The sequence below is a fragment of the Gadus chalcogrammus genome, chromosome 9 (genome assembly GCF_026213295.1).
Source record: "Gadus chalcogrammus isolate NIFS_2021 chromosome 9, NIFS_Gcha_1.0, whole genome shotgun sequence".
NCBI lineage: Eukaryota > Metazoa > Chordata > Actinopteri > Gadiformes > Gadidae > Gadus > Gadus chalcogrammus.
The window spans coordinates 21,882,230-21,900,315 of NC_079420.1; the positions used below are offsets into that span (position 1 = coordinate 21,882,230).

At 43.3% G+C, this 18,086-nt stretch overlaps 1 protein-coding gene across 8 annotated transcripts; it reads right to left on the reverse strand.

The window, feature by feature from the left end:
• Nucleotides 1-18,084, reverse strand: ppcdc (phosphopantothenoylcysteine decarboxylase). Of its 8 annotated transcripts, XR_008896473.1 has the most exons (9): nt 17,823-18,084; nt 16,971-17,066; nt 16,341-16,469; nt 15,430-15,598; nt 12,701-12,821; nt 9,490-11,390; nt 3,743-7,147; nt 3,194-3,228; nt 34-2,248 (listed from the first exon to the last, which is right to left on the reverse strand). XR_008896473.1 is itself a non-coding variant. In XM_056598392.1 (5 exons), the coding sequence occupies exons 1-5, from the start codon at nt 17,955-17,957 to the stop codon at nt 12,736-12,738; spliced, it is 615 nt and encodes a 204-aa protein (XP_056454367.1). In that variant the 5' UTR covers nt 17,958-18,084; the 3' UTR covers nt 11,474-12,735. The 8 variants fall into 7 exon arrangements, 6 of the variants coding, with proteins under 6 accessions (XP_056454365.1, XP_056454363.1, XP_056454366.1 ...); XR_008896472.1 differs by lacking the exons at nt 12,701-12,821; nt 15,430-15,598; nt 16,341-16,469; nt 16,971-17,066; nt 17,823-18,084 and having other exon boundaries at nt 1-2,025; nt 2,163-2,248; nt 9,490-11,387; XM_056598392.1 differs by lacking the exons at nt 34-2,248; nt 3,194-3,228; nt 3,743-7,147; nt 9,490-11,390 and having other exon boundaries at nt 11,474-12,821.
• Between the last annotated feature and the right edge of the window lie 2 nt (nt 18,085-18,086).

Below are 18,086 nucleotides of genomic sequence, written 5' to 3' on the forward strand. Positions count from 1 at the left end.
TCTGTTTTTGAGAAATATATTAAAGTGCAAAATGTTGCAAACATCCCTTTTGGCATGGGTGATTGTTTCATAATGCATACAATATACATGTATGCTGTGATAAACCGATTTTATTAAAACTCCTTACACCCACTAAAAAAGTGAATATACACAATAGGAATGTATTTTCATGCCCCAGTTACCTATTAAGCTTGTGTTCTATACTAAAAGGAATTTAGTGATGGAAGCACACAACCATATATAGACTGGATGGAATGTGTTCTTAAGCCACAGGTTTGTGATGAACATACAATTCGGACCATTGCACAATCTTGACCACACAAGGCCTTTTGTTCCAAGTGATGCAAATCACTTGATGGTAAAAGTAATTCACCCGTTTGATATTTTACTTGGATTTTCTGTATATTCTTCACATTGAGTACAGTATGTGTATGGATGAATAGCTGCCCGCTATCCAAAATAACCCTCAAACTTAACTTTAGTGTAGACTAAAGACCAGTTTTTCCTTCAAAGGTTTACTTCATGTCATACGATAGAATCCAACAATGTTAAAAACATTTCATACAAAACAAATACAAATCTAATGAGGGGAATTTTGACAATTCAATCAGAAATCCCCTTTTTCACATCTCAGACAATTAGCAGCGCTGATATCCATAGTAATGCCAAGACCAGCAACTATAGAACATGCATTCAAACACGCTATATATAAGTGACTTGATGTTCCAAAAGCAGAGTGGTTTGTGTATGAATTGCAAACAATGTTCACTTCAGACACATAAAACAAAGATTTTGTGATCACAACCAAACCATTAACCCTTTAAGTAAGTTAAGTCTATCAAAGGTTTAGAGAAGCGTGAAATTGATCTATCCTGCTAGTTTTGAGTCAAACGAATTAAAGATTGCTTTTACCCACCAGAAAGTTGCATATAATTATAATAATAATTCAACAGCAATAAAGGGCACTCCCTCACACATTTCACAAACAGCTGTGAGATCCTACTTTAATAGTTTGATTATACAAAACGTACAAATAAGACTTAGAAAAAAGTAAGTGCAAAGTCACAGGTCTATAAAACAGATTTCAAACAGTCCAAACATCCCCCACACAGAAGAGCTCCAACGAAGACCTACTCTGCAATCTTCAGCCAACCTTTTTTAAAGTCCATCAACAGCTCCAGGAAGTACGTCCACTCAGGTTCACTGTCGTATTTGACCTCAAACACGTTCTTCAGGGGGTTGGGGTGAGCCTCGTGGATGCTCACCACATCACCCCTGTACCACACCTCAGACTTGTCGTCCTCCTCGTACAGATGCAGGATCTTCTTTCCCACCAAGTCCGGGTAGCAGAACTTGATGGCTCCCTGAGCCCTCTGCACGGCCGAGCGCAGCACCCAGCGCCTCCGGTGCTCGGCGCTGTGGCAGGCAGACAGGTACGGGCAGTACTGGATCTTTAAACGGGATCTGCTGCGTCTTTGAGAGCCGGAGAGAGAACGCAGGGCCCAGGAGAAGCCCTCCCTTCTCTGGTTCCAGTTGGGGACCTTGGTCGACCTACCAAGGAAGAGGTCCTTCTTGCCTCCCGGCTTTCTGGCCTTCAGCCTCTCTCCGTTTTTGGCCCTGGTGGGGGAAAAGTCTGAAAAGGTCCCAGAATGAGACACCGTCTTGTAGCATGCGGTTCTACCATTGAGGCCCTTACTAAATAGCACTCTCCGCAGTTTGAGAATCATGCCCGAGGGTTTCTTTGGTCGCATTTTACCTTTCACAGAGTCTAAGGCAGGGTTGACCAGGGAGGGGATGGAGGATCCCTCCATCTCCATGTCACTGGATGATGTAGATAATTCATCCGAAGATAGGGGACAAGTCCAGGTGTTCTCTTTGCTCCCCGGGGAGCCTACCAGTGCTTCAACCCTTACGGACCCTTCTTGACCATTTTGCACGTCAGTTTTGGTTTCCCCCAGTGAGTTCACGTCGTCCCAGTTCCTCTCCTGCTCCTTGTTTTCAACTTCAATGTTCGGCGAGGAAGACCTGTAATCCAGAAACGCCTGCCTTGAACATCTCTTCACCCTGCTTTTAGATTTCCTTTTGATAGGGTACAACGTTTCCCCCTCTTGCTGTGGATGCATCTGCCTGTTAGACCCTGGAAACGGTGGGGCAGTGAAAACCTTAATGTATGCAGGAGTGTTGAGGCCTTCAGGGTCCTCTGAGCGGTCTTCTAGCTCCGTCTTTAAGAACCCATCCAGCTTTACTCCTGCAACACACATAATGGAGACCAAATGTCAGTTTCAAATTTGCAAATCACACATAGTATTAAACATTCATTTAAAAGAAGCCATACATAACCTACAAGTCAAACAGGTATGCAAAACCTTTATGTATCTCAAGTCCTAAAGAAGTTGAGATTGCCATTTCACCCATAATAATCTTTAATCAATCACAAATAGCATTTATAACTTATTTATAACCAGGTATTGGTGTTTCCAAATTACATAAACACTGAATATGAGCTACCTACTCAAATTATACATTGAGATGAATCAAGTCATATGTTAGCTCTGTCTGAGAGGAGATTGTCCTCGGGCAGTTTTCATATACAAGTCAAGTAAAGCAAAAGGCAAATCAAAAATTGGAGATGGAAAAATTGCCGCTACAGAAGTAAGTGCCCCAAAGCGTGCCAAGCCAACACTACCCTCAAACAGGAATAGAACGGATTAACTGAACTTGACGGTCCAACTGAGTTCAGTGAATTATGAAAAGACAACGATAGAAATCACTAAAAATAGTCCCAGGAAACAGTCGTTCTGAGTCGTATGACAACGTTGCTGAAAAGTCAAATGGTTAATTAACAGTGTTATTAGTGAGGCGTTAATCATGGGCCTCTAGGGCTTCTGAAGAAGTGAAATCCCTCCTACCCACACAGAGCCAAAGATGCTAGAGTATCACTTCCTCCTCATGAACTCTCACATCCCATAATCTAACTCTCACAAGTCATAATGCTCGCTCGTCACATCTTTGACTTGTTCAGCCATTCAGCCAAAAGTCAAGCCAAGATCTGAATTGAATGAGGGAGAAATAAGGGTGCAAGGGACTTGAACCCTAATTTGAATAGTGAAGAGCAACTATTCATCAATAGTGATAATGGGGGAAAAGCAGTGAATAGAAAGCAAAGTTGGTGACAGCATAAAATAAAATATACCTGTACTTTCTTTTGGAGATCAGATGTGGACGATTCTGTAAAAAATAAACGGATTTGAAACGGAACACTGTCTTTTAAGAAAAATAAATTATAAGAATACAAAATAATATAAATCCTCCATCCTTTGAAGAAGTACCAACAGTCTGAATGTCTCCTTCTAGAGGGATACATGGGTTTAAAAGAGATAGGATTTCTAGGAATGTAATAGAAGGAGCCGGAAAATGATACCAATAACATCAGACTGGGGTGTGTATGCATAAGCTCGTTGTGCAAGTACTTAACATTTTTATTGTTGTGAAAGTTATATTGTTCCTGGGGAACAATGCAACCATACAATGTAGTAAGATGACACATGTAACCTCAACTTTCTTTTACAGTTGCATTACTGCTACTCGCTAACTCCTGTGAAGAAGGAAGTAGGTTCTGTTGACTCAAGATTCGTCACATGTAAATGCATTGGGTTATTTTCCTGTAATGTTGCTAAGCATCCAAATGTAATACCAAAACACAGATATTCTAAAAAGAAAATCAAAGGGATTGCAATCTTACCTAGGCGCTTGGAGACACAAGCATGATGGAAAAGGTTTAGCACATCGGTGTAGATGTGAGGCAGGTGTTTGAGGGACATCAACCTGCGGAGTTTGGACGAGAAGGCTTGTCTGTGGAGCTGAGTGAGGTGCTTCTCTTCAGACAGAGTGGTGGGCCGCAGCTCCACCTTACGGTTCTGCAGCACCTGGTCAATATGGCCACCCTGGACCTGAGGGAACAGCAACTTCTTCACCACCATCATGGGGATAAACACTGCCCCGGTCCGCATGACATGTGGAAATGGACATTGTTCCTGTGAGATATATTCCTCAATCCTGAGTAGCACCTTGTCCAGAGCCAACTGGATCTGTACATTAAGCCAAGCTTGTCCGGCTTCGACGCCCGGTAGACAGGATATCCTGTGGTTTTTGTTAGCAGAAAGTGCAGAGTTAACCTTCTCCACCTGACAAATCCAGTCTCTGAGGGCCTGCTCTGGGGAGACCGATACCACCTCAGTCACCAAGTTGCAGAGGCAATGGTGGAGCTTCAAGAAACGCTCACGGACATGTATGGGAGGTGTTTGTTGCGGAGGAGGGTGTTTGAACTCAGCCACCAACTCAGGTAGAGTGAGTGGCTTGTTGACCACCACAATAGGTTGAACAGGGGGCTTGTGGACCTCCACAATAGGTTGAATGTTGACCTCAACCATAGCCCCAATCGGAGGCTTGTTGGATTGAAGGGCTGGCTTCTCTATTGAGCGGCGAGATGCAATGCCGTGGGTATCAGGTAAGATTAATTTGTATTTGGAAATAGTAAATTGAGGGGTGCTTTGGGTGCCGAGTGTGTCCTCTGATTGCACAGCAGGTGTAGTTGATTTAGAGGATGTTTCACTCAATGCCTCCAGTTGTACAGGGGGTGGCTGGACATCTTCTTGATGGGAAGATTCTAATCCAACATCTGGTGTGGTATGGCATGTTTTAGAAGTCTCATCTAAAACTTCATTTGGAGGGGTAATGTCAAACTCTTCGGGTTCACACTTCTTGATCACAAACATGGGGCCAGTGTCAGGAATAGAAACCTCTGCGGCCTCCCCTTTTACTGCAGCCTCGGAACAGTCCGCTGAAATCACTCTACTATGACTGTTTACACAGTCATCCATTTCAAGTTCCTGCTTCTCTACCTTCATTGCTTTTTGTTCAATAAGATCTGATGTAGGCTTCACTGTTGTGTTATTACTGAAGAGCAGCTCTTTGGGCACTGGGCCGTCGTAAGGGGGCTCTGCCTCTTCTCTTGGTCCTTTATCTTGTATAGAAGGGTCTGTTTTATCTTCACATGGTTTAGTGCACTGATCAATGCTCCAAAGCCTTTTACTGGAGAGCAGCATACCAGAAGCCTGCAGGAGCGCTCTGTAGGGGGCCAAACTAAAGACATTATCAATGATTGGCATTGGATGATGATCTGTTGAATTGTCGTTCTTCATTAAATCTCCCTCAAGTTCCAACTTTTGTCTTTTGATTAAAAGTTCCTCATCGGGTGAATCACATTTTTCCATTTTTATTGGTCTGGTGGTGAAGGCATTGGGAACCTGTGAATAACTCCTCTTGAGTTTTCCTTTAAAAGCTGTTGTAGAGAAACAAGATGGCGACGTACCATGGTCTTCATTAGTCACCAGAGAAGACATGTCCGTCGTTGACGCCCTGTTATGACCATGACTGTAAACTTTGTGAATACGTTCTCCATAGTGAGTTGGGGACATTTGGACTGCTGTAGGATCTGTATGGTCCTTGGACTGCTTTGAAGTTATGACATGGACTTTATGACAGGAGTAGTCCAGCGGCCGGTCCGGGGTAATGGTGGGGGGGGTACTGAATCGCTCTCCATGCGGGCTATTGTGTGGAACTTTGTTCCTTGGTAATCTGCCTGGGGAAAGATATAACTTTTCCACATGCCCGCTGGGCCTTTTTGCCTCGACATGCATGTTCAGCGGGGAGCCACATGGTTTATCATGTGATCGGGCGCTACCGCTGTCATTATGCAAGTAGACTGGTGAACCATGGGGCTGGCCTACTGGAGATGTAGTGAGACCATTGGTGTGATAGATCAGAGGTGTGTGTTGTTCCTTTGGTGAGCCTCTCACTTGGCTGGCGGTCATGTGAACCCTTGGAACTGGATAGCGTGGATCCAAACCTCTAAAGAATGAGGGATTTGGCATGGCAACAGAGTTAATCATAGAAGTCTCCCCATGATCAGGCTGATAGAGAAGGCGATGTTCCTGTACGTTTTTGAACAAATGATTAGAAAATGCAGAGGCACTTTCTCTATGCATCTTCTCAATGTTTTTACATACTGATGCACCCTCCATCCTCAAATTTTCCTCAGGGTAATAAAACCCATGGTGCTGTGGAAGATGCCCATATTTGGACATCGGAGAGGGTTCCTGACAAACCTGTGATGGAAGTCTATGTTGTGTTGAGGTCATATGCTCGAATGGGTGAGGGTGGGATGGAAGAAGGCCATGATATCCATTTGGGGGAGTCTGCAAATTCTGTGGAGTTAATGAGCCAAACAATGCGTGAGTTGGGATGCACGGGTAACTACTAAAGGGCGACTCAAAGTAACCAGGTATAGTCCTTGCTCTACATGGTCCTAAATTCTGGTATTTTCCCCCATTGGAATCCTTTGGCAACGCCCTTTCTCCACCATGTTCAAAGTGAGTCCCTTTTTGTTGCAGAGACGACTCTGGTGCAGTTCTGTGAATGGGAGATGGACGGCTGTAGTGGGCACCAGTGTTCATCCAGTCACTCTCATGGACGGCGCTAGGCACCCTCTGAGTCACATGCTCTACACCATATCTTTGTCCTAAAACACAGCCCCGCTCAGAACAGCATGGCCTTTGTCCATAGACCGCCTTGGGGATGGCTAGATGCATGGAGGTTTGAGGTGACTGGGATGCACTGCTACGTCCTGCTGTTTGATTGATGACAGATGTTGACGAACAGGCCAAAGGACTGCTCATATCCGGACTTCTTGTGTATTGTGAGGAAACGGGCTTGCCTGGGGTGCCACACACTGAGGGGGAACGTGAATGGCATTCCTCTGGGCTGAAAGTCTTCTTGTATGGCTGGTAGACGCTCTGGCTGTTGCCCCTCATGCCAGACTGATGACTCACAGCACTCCTGCCTTCCGCCGTCAAGCCAGCACTCGGCCCACTCCAGGCGAGAATCAGCCCTGCTTCGTCCTTCTCTCTCGGGTCGTACGCATAGTAGGGCACGGGATACTTCTGACCGCGGGGACCAAGGAACCCAGGCATGGCGCCTACGGGCGTCTCCTCAAACAGGAGCATTTTACTCTGAGCCGCGGGGTCCTTGAGACTCGGAGCCCGTTGGCTGTCCATCATGTGCCCACTTCACCAACAGTCCTCCTGTCCTGAGGAACAAAAACACTTCATTAGATACCGCCTCTCTTAGTTCCATGTGTTTACTTATTTGTTGGCTGATTTAAGGCTCTTAGAAAACAGTATAGGAGTATTGGCATATTGCCTCGTTAGGTTTAGAGGAGATTATTGATATACAGTACATATGTGTGCAATGGACAAAATGTGTTTGTTCAAGTTGGTATATAAAATGAAAGGAAACCCAATTTCTGAGTGAAGAACAAATACAAACGATATTCGTTCCAATAGGTCAAAAACTCAAGGGTTCTGTCTCAGAATCAGTGCATATACAATTTTGCAATGTTCCTCTGACCAGCGCTCCTTAATGGAGAAGGAGGACAGCAGCCTGGTCTACCCAGAATGCACTTGGGCTTTGTGGGCTTGGGGCGTGGCCCTCATGTCCCTACAGCTGCAGAGGCAGGGCCTCGTCGGAAAGGAAGTGTCCGGGTAGTCACGGCTTGCCCTGCTGATCTGGTGTGTTCTGGCCCCGGGGAGCACAATATGCATCCAGGTTTCGACATGCCGACCGGTCTGATCATGAACATCCCTCTTTTTCTTTGAGAACATACTTGCTAGCCTCAGGAACGAGCTGCCTATTGAAATGTTAACCAAAAAGTATTGGCTACAGCTCAATGACGGAGTTTAGTTTTCCCCAAAAGGGGAAGAGTCCATCCAGCACGTGATAACTGCTAGTGATGTTGCCAGGCTAGCTGGAGTCTCCAGCTCTCTAACCCTGCCAACGTCGTCACTAGGTGATGGGCAACATTGGATGGCATGTTTGACATGTATGCGTCATAGCATGCTGCCAAATGTCTCGCTAGCATTCACAATTGATAATAAAGCCTGTTATGCAAATCATTATAATACCAATCAATTTATAAATATACAATTAACAGAATGTTATGGCCTGATGTTGAGACGGGGTAAAGTCATTCTGGGTAATGTAGGAAAATAGCAAACTTGAGCATATCATGGGAAGCCTGACCTGCCAGCCAGTGACAAATAACAATAAACACATATCGGAAATTACCTGTTTGTCAAAGCGTGTAAGGCTGTATTATCACTTTACTTCTTCAATCTCGCCCTCTGCCTCTTGGCCCATTCCCTCCGAGTTCGTAGAGGGCAAATTACACGGACACACTTCCCTGGTCATTTGTTTAAAGTCAAACAACCCTTGACCAGAAATCAAGTCACATAAGGACAATGATAGAGTTACATCATAGATATAAACGTCGTCAATCAACTTCATCTGTGACATTTGACGATATTAGGATAAGTAAGCTAAAAAACAAGGGCCACAAAAATAGAGGTACAATCTGATTAGACCCCCAAAACTAATTGTCAGACTGCGAAAACATACACACAAAGTCTGAATGACTTATGTCACAGGCAACCTTCTGGTAGTTCTCTGTTAACTGCTCAGACCAGAACATATGTTAGGTTGTTAACAGATAACCATACAAGGCCACTTAGTGGAGTGAATGGTATATCAGCTGCCTTTACAGACCTGTTAGGAAATAAAAGACTTCTATAACGCTTAATAGGGTCAACCACTACGATCAGCACACTCTTCAGGGAGAGCTGTGGAATGCCTGATCAGAACCCCGCGTGGACTAACATCACATCTCTTCTCCAGGAGCCTATTGGAGTTTACACTGCTACGGTCTACCTTCCTTGCACAGAAAGATAGCATATGTACGTGCATGGGAGAAAGTGAAACGAATAATCCGATCACAGAGAGACAGAGGGAGCGAGAGACAGAGGGAGACAGAGACGGAGACGGAGACAGAGGGAGCGAGAGAGAGACGGAGCGGGAGCGAGTTTAGTTGACAGGAAATAAGTAGCCTATTGCTTTTAGGACATGGGCTGACAATTTCTCTGCCCAATTCTCAAACATTGTGAAACCAAGGTATCACAACATTGGAATGCCTTGAGGTACGAACAAGGTTCAGAGGAAAGAGGATTATCTCACGTAAGCAAACAAATGACTACAATTTGGTGAATCACCTTGAATCCACCCCTCCAGGAACATGCGGTTTAAAGGCGCACATTAAAACAAGTAGTGAGTTCAAAGAACAGTCATATTGGACCATCAGTCGTATCTTAAAAGCTAGCCCTACTTGTGACTCAAAACTCCTTGCCCTATATAATGAATGCATGATATTGATCCTATCTTGGACTCACGGGTGTAAGCATTGTGGTAGAGATAAACCCGGAGACGTCACGTTAAGAAGCTCATGCCTTTCCTGTTCCCTCCAGGAGACAGATGTTCTGTGCAACTGTCACAAGTCCAATCCTTCAAATAAACACTTCAAATAAACATAATATGTCTTACCTCTCCAGTGTTAAAACTCCACTACATGCCCTGAGACTCTCCATGAAACACAGCTTGCAGGACCGTGTTGTGAGCGTGGGACCAGTGTTGACGCGTGGAGGGGGAATTCAGTGCGCTGCAAAGCTCACACTAATTCGCACACAATACACTGATCAACCAGTGGAGAAGAGCAGAAGAGTGTGTGTGTGTGTGTGTGTGTGTGTGTGTGTGTGTGTGTGTGTGTGTGTGTGTTTGTGTGTAAATGAAGTGTGTGTCTGTGTGTGTGTGTCTAAAGAGGATTGGCTTTGATCGATGGGCGGGGTTAATGGATACCCACTGACATCGTGGCTAAACTGCATTTATTTGGCAACTTATTGAATATGCATGCAGCCTTGATCGAGTATCAAAAAAGTCACGTGTCAATTAACAAACGCGGTGAAATGCGGTCAGGGATGGTGACCTGAAGTGAGCGACAGCTCGCCTGCTGCTGGCTGCTGCTGTTTACTTGTGCATGTTCTGGTGCACTGCATGCAGGGGAGACTATAAAATGCTCCCACCTGCTTGTGTATTTTGCTATTTTGAGATTTGTTCTTCTTTCTTTTTTACTTGTTTAACGGATATTAGTTTAATTTAATAAATTCGTATAAATAAATAAATTAAATTTGTAGGGTTTATTATGGTGGAGAGATGGAGGAATGTTAATTTGCGGAAAGGGTTTCTGTCTAAGTAGTTTGTGGGGGTTATAAACGAGGTCGGGCTCTGTGTAGACCCACTGTCTCATCGGTCCCTGTAGCATCTTAGGCAAAGGGATGCTTGCTAAGGGATGAGCCATCTCCCTTAAGAGAACTTTCCTGTCTCCTCATTTCCAGTTGCCATGGCGTCTCACCTGAAGACCCATCAACACGTGGCCTCCAGGGGGTAATGGATGTGGCATACACTCACAGCAACATTCAAAACGAAATAAATGAATGAAAAGCTAAATTGACGTTATGATAATAAAAAAGTTAAGATAATAAAAAATGTCATGCAATTACCTGAGCGCTCAATTATCTTGAATTCACAAACATGCAGCATTTGCCTCATAATGTCAGAACCGACCTATAAAATCAAATGTATTCCCAACATTCATTTGTATGTTTACTTGCTGAGAGATGTAATAAAAAAAGTGAATTTGCACACAGGCAACGATATTCACTGAAATGTACTAGCTATTCAAATAATAGTTGCATCGCTCTTGGCATCCTATAAACCATGACCTCTGATGGATTTCTACCGGAATACTTTATAGAACCAATGAGAACCAGGATTGAAATAAAGGGCTGATGATACTTGAGATCAGAACGCCTGGAAACGGTTAATCATAAGCAGCTCCAATATTGACTTTTCTGGGATCTTAGTGTGCTCCTACAAGGTGCAAACTTTAGACAGATGCAAAGATTCTTTGTTAGCACCAGGGATCTGCAATGAAACCTGTTCTAATCAGACCCTTGTAAGTTTAATCAATCATTCCATCATTATTCTACTTTTGGATCATGTTGTTGTTCGTTTTAGTAGTTCTGACTTTAAAGTAAGGATTCTGAGAATAAAGGCAGAATTCTGTAATTTTAATGAGAACTTTTTCTTCTTAATTTAAAGTTAGAACTCAAAAAATAAATAATCACATGTGGCCCTAATCCTCTTCCGTTAGAGAGATGGGGAGAAAGGCGCCTGAATCAAATAACTTCCACCTGTTCCCGAGGGAGCGGCTGAACTGTTTACCACCCGAGAGGGAGCCAGAGGTAATCATGTGCCTTGAGGCCAGGCGGGCCCAGGGTGGGTGATCTCCCAGGATGTACTTTCTGATGAAACACCGCTGCGGGCTCCCGGAGGCTGCAGCGAGTGACATGTTTGCGTTACATCAGACCAAGCTCGCACCTGTGCACCTGTAAACAAATATTGACACACACACACACACACACACACACACACACACACACACACACACACACACACACACACACACACACACACACACACACACACACACACACACACACACACACACACACACACACAGGCGCAGTCATATACGTTGATCCTATTTTTTATTTCCTTCATTTTTATTAGAACTGGATAAGTAAAGCTTACTGTGTAAATATTTTACTTAAATCAGCCATTTCCATTTGGATCAAACTGTCCTTATCTGAATCAACACTCCCATGTCTGTTCTACAAACCACCTGGTGTATCACTACTTTAATCTTTGACACAGTAATATTGATCTGTGTCAAAGATAGCACATAGCTAGCACATAGCTAGTTGTAAACTAAAACAATGTTAATTTGTAGGTAGCCATGAAATGCTTCCGCAAAGGCCCTCCCTGAGGACCAGGTGTGCAGAGCCGAGCAGCACATCATGTGATACACCTTCACTCGCCCTGTTCCTCCACATCATCCACAAGGCCATGATGTAAAACACAATGGAGGCTCACAGCAGCCAATGGCAGGCAGACAAGTCAGAGCTCAGGGGACAAGATTCTGTGGTTATTTGCATTCCAAATAAATCGTCTGGTTGAGAACAGGGGCCCCGTCGTGTGTAAATAATACACTTAAAATGAGATTATTGGGCTCAGTCGGGATGAGGGTGCAGACACAGACCAAGAAGTCGCAGCAACAGGTAGATTTGCAGCTCAAGCAGTTCCGGCTAAAGCCGGACTCTAAAGACGGCAGAGCAGGACTGAACACTGTCCCCTCCTACACAAGGGGTATCTATACCTGAAAAGATATGAACACATAGATTCACACACTGGTGATCTGTTTCACAGCCAGGTCCTATGAGTACCATATCCTCATCTTAGATTAGATTTTTTTCAGATTAGTTTAATATTTATTAGTGTGAGTTAACATTAAGCCATGCAATCTGCATGGCGAAAATGAATTGCAATCCTACAAATTCTCTTCATGTTTACCGCATAGTAAACCCTAAGCATATCAAGTACATGATTGACATCTGTCACAAGCTGAAATCTTATACCATAAAAATAGGAACACTTTCCGACTAAAGAATACAGTGTAAACATCTAGGATTATTATAATGGAAGTCAGTTTATGACAATATAGTTATCAAATAAAAAACAACCATCAATCAACACTTTTATATTCAGACTAATAAAGAGATTCATTGTGAATCAAAAAAGATTTAGTACTCAAGATAAGAGAGCAGAATGAGATACGAGACACAAATTTATTAGGTACCGCTCTTTGGACTCCTCATACAGGATATATCACTTTCATGTGGGGCGAGACGACTCAGACTTCTGAAGGTACTGTTTCACAACATTTATAACAGTTGACAACTCTGCCATGGCTCCCAGACCTGCAATAAAATAAACAATATCAGACAATTACAATGACTTGTTTGGCCTGCGGCCTCCTCACTACTGAACCTGCATCTGGACTCCCGATGGGAGTCCAGATGCTGCAAAGCCACGGACTGAATGGAGGGTGACAACGGATAAGTGTCGCTGGAGAGTTACTTAAGACTCTTCTGATTTGGGAAGGAGAAAAACACGGGAAAGCCACAGGAGGCCTGCACAAGGCCTAAGACGTCACTGCTTATGGTCTTCAGAGACAATCTCAGACATCCTTCAGGTACCAATGGGTATCAACCAGGGAGTAATAAGGAGTCTGCTTGACTCATTATGTGTCGACGATGTATCCTACTTCGGTATGCAGACAGTGCAAAGGACCCTTTCATTATGCAGAAACATTATGCTGGATTCTTTTTACAAACTGTAAATACCAACCCGGCCTCCTGCATGGTAGCAGGTCAATTCTGATGTCATGTATGAGGCCGATTTCAACTATTGAACTATACATGGCTCTGACTCAATGCCTTCAGTGAACAGGAAACTGGTCGAAGTTGTTGTTCCGACCGGTGCAGCAAGGCGTGGCGTTGCACAACGCTGTTGTGCTGGGAAGTTTGCTGGTATTCAAGTAGCACAGGTTACTGTCACCAGTTACGGCAATTATAGTGCGCTGGGGAAGTTTTGAAAATAGTTCATGCTTACAATATAACTGCCACAATTTATATTTATGATGCATATGCGCCATTTTATTTATGAATTATTTTAAAGTTATTGCTTTATTACAACACATATTTTGACAAATAATGCAGCTTTCTGTCAGATTTCTATAAGCCTGTATTCATGTGACCTTCTGTCAATCTGCTGTTGGTGAAATAGTGTGACATTTATCAATACATACCTTGGTAATGTTTCCGTTAGCCCCAAAAGGCTGGAAACTACCTACTGAGAACAAACTACTACTACTGTACCTACTGGCCTACTTTACAGGGCAGTCTCAAAGATCTTTAGAGGTTTTGGGGTTATGGGTGGAAGAGGAACGACCACAACATGAGGAGGATTACCACGCTATGCAACTTGATCCTGAGCTCATCCGCCTCACATGTTTACCCTGCAGGTACTCGTGTGGTACAAAATAACCAAATTCTATCACTTAAACTAACTAAGAGAGCATGAGGAATCGAAGAGTCTGGAGCAAGTATGACATAAGACTTATTGTTGAACAAGCAACAACAAGGCAGAGTAGTCTGCAAAGCACTGCGAACATAAGATCCCGGTCTTTTTTATTCTCACTCACCAAGCTATTTCCCATATGGTATCCCCGCCCACAGCACGCATTATTCTCCTTCTATGGTAAGGCCGGTCAGTCATACATTACTCTAATTATGTGGTCAACATCCGCAGCTAATCTAATTTAAACATTTGGTTAACATCCGCAACTAATCTAATCTAAATATTAGGTTGACGTCAGTACGCCTTATACTCTCTGGCGCCGTGCCGAGTCTTTCCTATGAATTCAGAGGTGATTTAGCTGCTTTCCACTATTAATGTATCTATATGATATATAGGCCTGATAATACTCATAGTTAACATAAAAAGTAATGGTTAATTTCTCCCATACTCGCTTGTTGGCTTTGATACCAAAATACCTACTTCCTTGTTCTGACGTTAACCAGGAAATGAAATGCATCATAAAATGCAAAACCTCTCTGTCTCTACAGACAATAGATCATGTCTCGACATGCCCCTGTGCCCTTAAGCAATAAAGATAAGAATAATTTAGCCCAATACAATACCCATTACCCACTTGGGCTGTTACACCAATATCTGGTCCACATTACCAGATGTACCATAAAGATGGTGAAAAAAAGGAAGTTGTGACCAGGAAATCCCTCATTGACATACACAGGAAACAAGATTAATTTACTTCTGGTCATAAAACCCCCGAGTGAACTGCTCTTCGTACCACCAGATGCTTGTGTGATAGTAAAAGATGTGACTCCGATGAAGGGTTGCTGTCTCTTTCAATGGATTCAAATGACAATTGTCTAATTTATGGACAATTCCTTACAGTCTTAAACCAACAACTCATAAACAAGCTATTTGAGAAGGAATGTTTTAACCCGTCTACCGAAACCGGCTAAATCGGTGCAATATATAATAATAAATTGTATTTATAATAATGAGTGAGTGGGACTGAGTGAGCAAGCTTTCAGATCCAGCAAATGTTTCTGGTTGTTTACACATTACGCATTTTACAGAGAACGTCCTGAGAATGTGAGTGTGTTTAAACCCCCCTGGTTGGGCCTGGCCTTTTTCAATCACTTCCATAAATGTCGTACTAAGTGCTTTTTCCGTATAACAAACAACGCTGACTGAGTATAAAACACAAGCCAGTAATTCATGAGAAGCCGAGCGGGAGAGCGGGAGAGCTGACCCCTGACCCGGTCAACGGCCATCAACTAGCTTCATGGTAGAGTGCACAAGGAATGTGGCCGCAACCTACAACAAGCCTTACTGATTCATATTGTATAAATCACGTGAATTTATATTGTAGAAACAAGATATCAGCTTTTTGAATAACAACACACACACACACACACACACAAACAAACAAACCTTCATCTCCACACACCAGTTTCTTGGCAATGCAGGGGATTTCCACGTATCCAAAGTCTTTGAGGCTGGTTATTTGCCGGGCTGTGATTGGGTGGTTCCACATGGCCGTGTTCATGGCGGGACAGAAGAGGAGAGGCCGGGAGCTCTCCCACGCTCTCACCACACACGTCTGCCAAATCAAAGTTAGACATTTATATTGGCGCCATCTATTTCATCCTTCAGGTGTCTGATGATACCTTAGTAGTATTTAATGAACCAATGGTAACCAATGGCAGTTCACTTACAAGTCCAACTGGACTGTGTAGCTGGTGGCGGATGATGTTTGCGGTTGGTCACAAGTTATTTTATTTGCTTTTAGTTTTCTTGGTTGTTATTTAGAAAAACTTCCTGTAAATATTTTTTTTCAGGAGCATTTGGGAGGTTGAGTGTTTCCGGTCCCTAAACCGGAAGTTGTGGGGCCTCAGTGTGTGGGTAAACTGTTGAGAACACTGGGGGCACTTATTGTTATGGTGCCAGGGATGTCTGCGGACCTGGGGTTAGGTTATGGGAGAAATGTACCTGTACAATCAATGATAATATATAATTCTTATTATGCCTATACGCTATATGAATATAATAATTGTGGAGAAAAGATTGAGAAGACAAGTCACCCAAGTCACCCCTTCCCTGTAAATGTGGCCTGGAGTAGCACCAGCAAGTCTGCTGACAGACAGACAGACAGACAGACAGACAGACAGACAGACAGACAGACAGACAGACAGACCACGAGGTGAACTGGGTGACAATAAGTTCCCCCAGCATTCACCAACGGTTTACCCACACGCCGAGGCCCCACCACTTCAGGTTCAGGGACCGGAAACTCTCAGACTCCCAAATACTACTCACCTTTACCACTAACTCATGGGACTTACCAGTAGATTGTCACAGATGCCACTTGCAATTTTCCCAAGGGTGTTGGCATCTAGTGGAGCGATCACAAATAGGTCTGCCCAGCGCCTGAGCTCGATGTGCAGCACAGGGTCGGAGCGCTGCGTCCACAGCTATCATAGAGAGCAAGTCATTATGGTAAGAACAGACCCCTCATCCAACCCACCATGGGGGCAGATCCTGGGGGGACGGAGGGGACTCCAACTACTGGAAAACAGAACCCCCCCCCCCCAAAGAAAAATCCATAATTGTTTAAATGTATGAAATAAGAATATATACTAAATAGCCCCATTTTAATGGTTCTATTTATGTCACCTATGTATCCTGAGCAGTGGTTTGAACCTTTGTATAGACATAGTGGCATTTGTGGATGTATGGCTCTGTAAAATAGATAAATATGCATAGTGATGGTGCAAATGGGATTCATGAAGATACATTTTGAGCTACTAGTAATGGCTGCGGGTCTGTAACAGAAGATAATTTGATATAGGTTATTATTTATGTTCCCTCCAGAAAATGCTCTGGTAAAAATTCCATGTTGTGGTCTCCCTATGTTGTAATGAGATCTGCTCCCTAATAAATGTCCATTGAGAATGTAATAAAGTCATCTTCACCTCCCACTCATCCTTGTCTGTGTAGACCTTCACCGATATCTCCGCCGGGTTATAGAAGTGATGAGCATGCTCGGTTGAAACCACTCGCACCTCCACCTGGAGCCATGAATAACAGGAGAATGTTTGGTCAGCTTTCATTGATCACAATATGTCTGCATTGAAACAAAAGGTAATGATATGCTTAAAAAAATCATTTTTTGATCATATTATATCAAACTTTCTAGGGTTTGATATAATATGACCATGTCACCATGTTTTTTAACCATGTCAATCATTTCTGTCTTAACTGTTTAAGAATAAAGAGTCATCCGAACATAACATTAGGGCTAAATCCTTTAAGTAATAAAACATTAAACAACATACAACAAACAAACAATAATACAACGCATAACAAACAATCATTAAATAAAACTATAGCATGGGTTAACCAGAAGGTAAACTATCGATGAACCTCCAGGATGTCATAATTGGGGGACCTAGTCATGCCTAATCAGTTGGAGTCCTGGCTTTTCGACTTCCCGAGGGGTCAAGAAAACAGGCACATACGAACAAATGGTAGTTAGAGAAACAGAATTTAATTTTCCCATTACACCCTCTTTCATATTGATCAATTCGGTCCACTGGGTCATATTTCACAAGTAGATGCTAGTCAGTTTATAGGAATCTCGATAGGAGATCTCCAAGGTTTACCTTTTTGCAGATTTCTCAACCGCTCTAATTTAGAGCCATCTAGCGGTGCAGTTATGTTATGTCACTAACATTAATGCACGAACGAAGAAAATGTTTCATGCACTTTAAGGATTTATATATAACAATAAAACCTTATTTTTATTGAGTGTAATGTCATCTTACCCCTGGTAATTCCAGAAGTTGGGAGACCAAAAGAGGCAGTTTTAGAGCCGCGACGCTACCCGTCACCCCAACAAGCACACGGAATGTACCACTTCCGTTCAACAAATCACATTTTGGGGACACCCCAGTCTGCATATTAGTGATAGGACGACTTCAGAACATATCGGTTTGCTTCAATAACCAAGTATTTCCAGGCCTAAGAATCCTGTGCTAAGGATTCACTCTTTCTTTCGTGTTTCCTGGTCCTCTGTTTCCGGCAACACT